Source organism: Nanorana parkeri, unplaced genomic scaffold, assembly GCF_000935625.1.
Source record: "Nanorana parkeri isolate BGI_ZX_2015 unplaced genomic scaffold, ASM93562v1 scaffold2987, whole genome shotgun sequence".
Taxonomy (NCBI): Eukaryota; Metazoa; Chordata; class Amphibia; order Anura; family Dicroglossidae; genus Nanorana; species Nanorana parkeri.
The window spans coordinates 79,310-80,324 of NW_017309255.1; the positions used below are offsets into that span (position 1 = coordinate 79,310).

At 49.0% G+C, this 1,015-nt stretch overlaps 1 protein-coding gene across 1 annotated transcript in view; it reads left to right on the top strand.

The window, feature by feature from the left end:
- Positions 1–1,015, top strand: part of ATPAF1 (ATP synthase mitochondrial F1 complex assembly factor 1) — a gene marked incomplete at its 3' end in the record, with an annotated part of 7,682 nt that overhangs the window by 3,346 nt on the left and 3,321 nt on the right. Inside the window, exon 2 of the mRNA XM_018574481.1 lies at positions 25–87. Within this exon, the coding sequence (XP_018429983.1) occupies positions 25–87 (63 nt within the window). The remainder of the gene's footprint in view (positions 1–24; positions 88–1,015) is intronic.

Below are 1,015 nucleotides of genomic sequence, written 5' to 3' on the forward strand. Positions count from 1 at the left end.
ATTGATGGTTTGTCGTCCTCACAGGCGCTGAGCTCCGTCCTGAACTTGGATTTGGTGAAAGACAAAAGTTCTGATGAGATAAAACAGGTGATGGCACATACGGGGCGGGGTCACAGAGGGCGGAGTCTGAAGTCATGTGGGTAAGGATGGGATACATGGGGGAGGAGTCTGCGGTCATGTGGGTAAGGAGGGGATACATGGGGGAGGAGTCTGCGGTCATGTGGGTAAGGAGGGGACACATGGGGGAGGAGTCTGCAGTCATGTGGGTAAGGAGGGGATACATGGGGGAGGAGTCTGCAGTCATGTGGGAGGAGTCTGCAGTCATGTGGGTAAGGAGGGAACACATGGGGGAGGAGTCTGCAGTCATGTGGGTAAGGAGGTGACACATGGGGGAGGAGTCTGCTGTCATGTGGGTAAGACGGGGGCACATGTGGGAGGAGTCTGCTGTCATGTGGGTAAGACGGGCACATGTGGGAGGAGTTTGCAGTCATGTGGGTAAGGAGTGGACACATGGGGAGGAGTCTGTGGTCATGTGTGTAAGGAGGGAACACATGTGGGAGGAGTCTGCAGTCATGTGGGTAAGGAGGGAACACATAGGGAGGAGTCTGCGGTCATGTGGGTAAGACGGGGGCACATGTGGGAGGAGTCTGCGGTCATGTGGGTTAACCACTTCAAGACCAGGTGTTTAGACCCCCTTCCTGGCCAGGCCATTTTTCAGTATTCAGCGCTGCGATACTTTGACTGACGTTTATTCCGTCATGCAGCGCTGTACTGAGATGAATTTTATACCATTTTTTGGGGACAGATAGAGCTTTCTTTTGGTGGTATTTAATCACCGCTACGGGTTTTATTTTTTATTATAATTAGGAAAAATTACTGAAAATTTTGAAAAAAAAACGTTTTTAGTAACATTTTGTTAGGAAACATTTATTATTACCCAGTTTTTTGGTCAAATATTAAAGATCAGGTCACGTCGGGTAAATAGACACCAAACATGTCAAGCTTTAAAATTGCG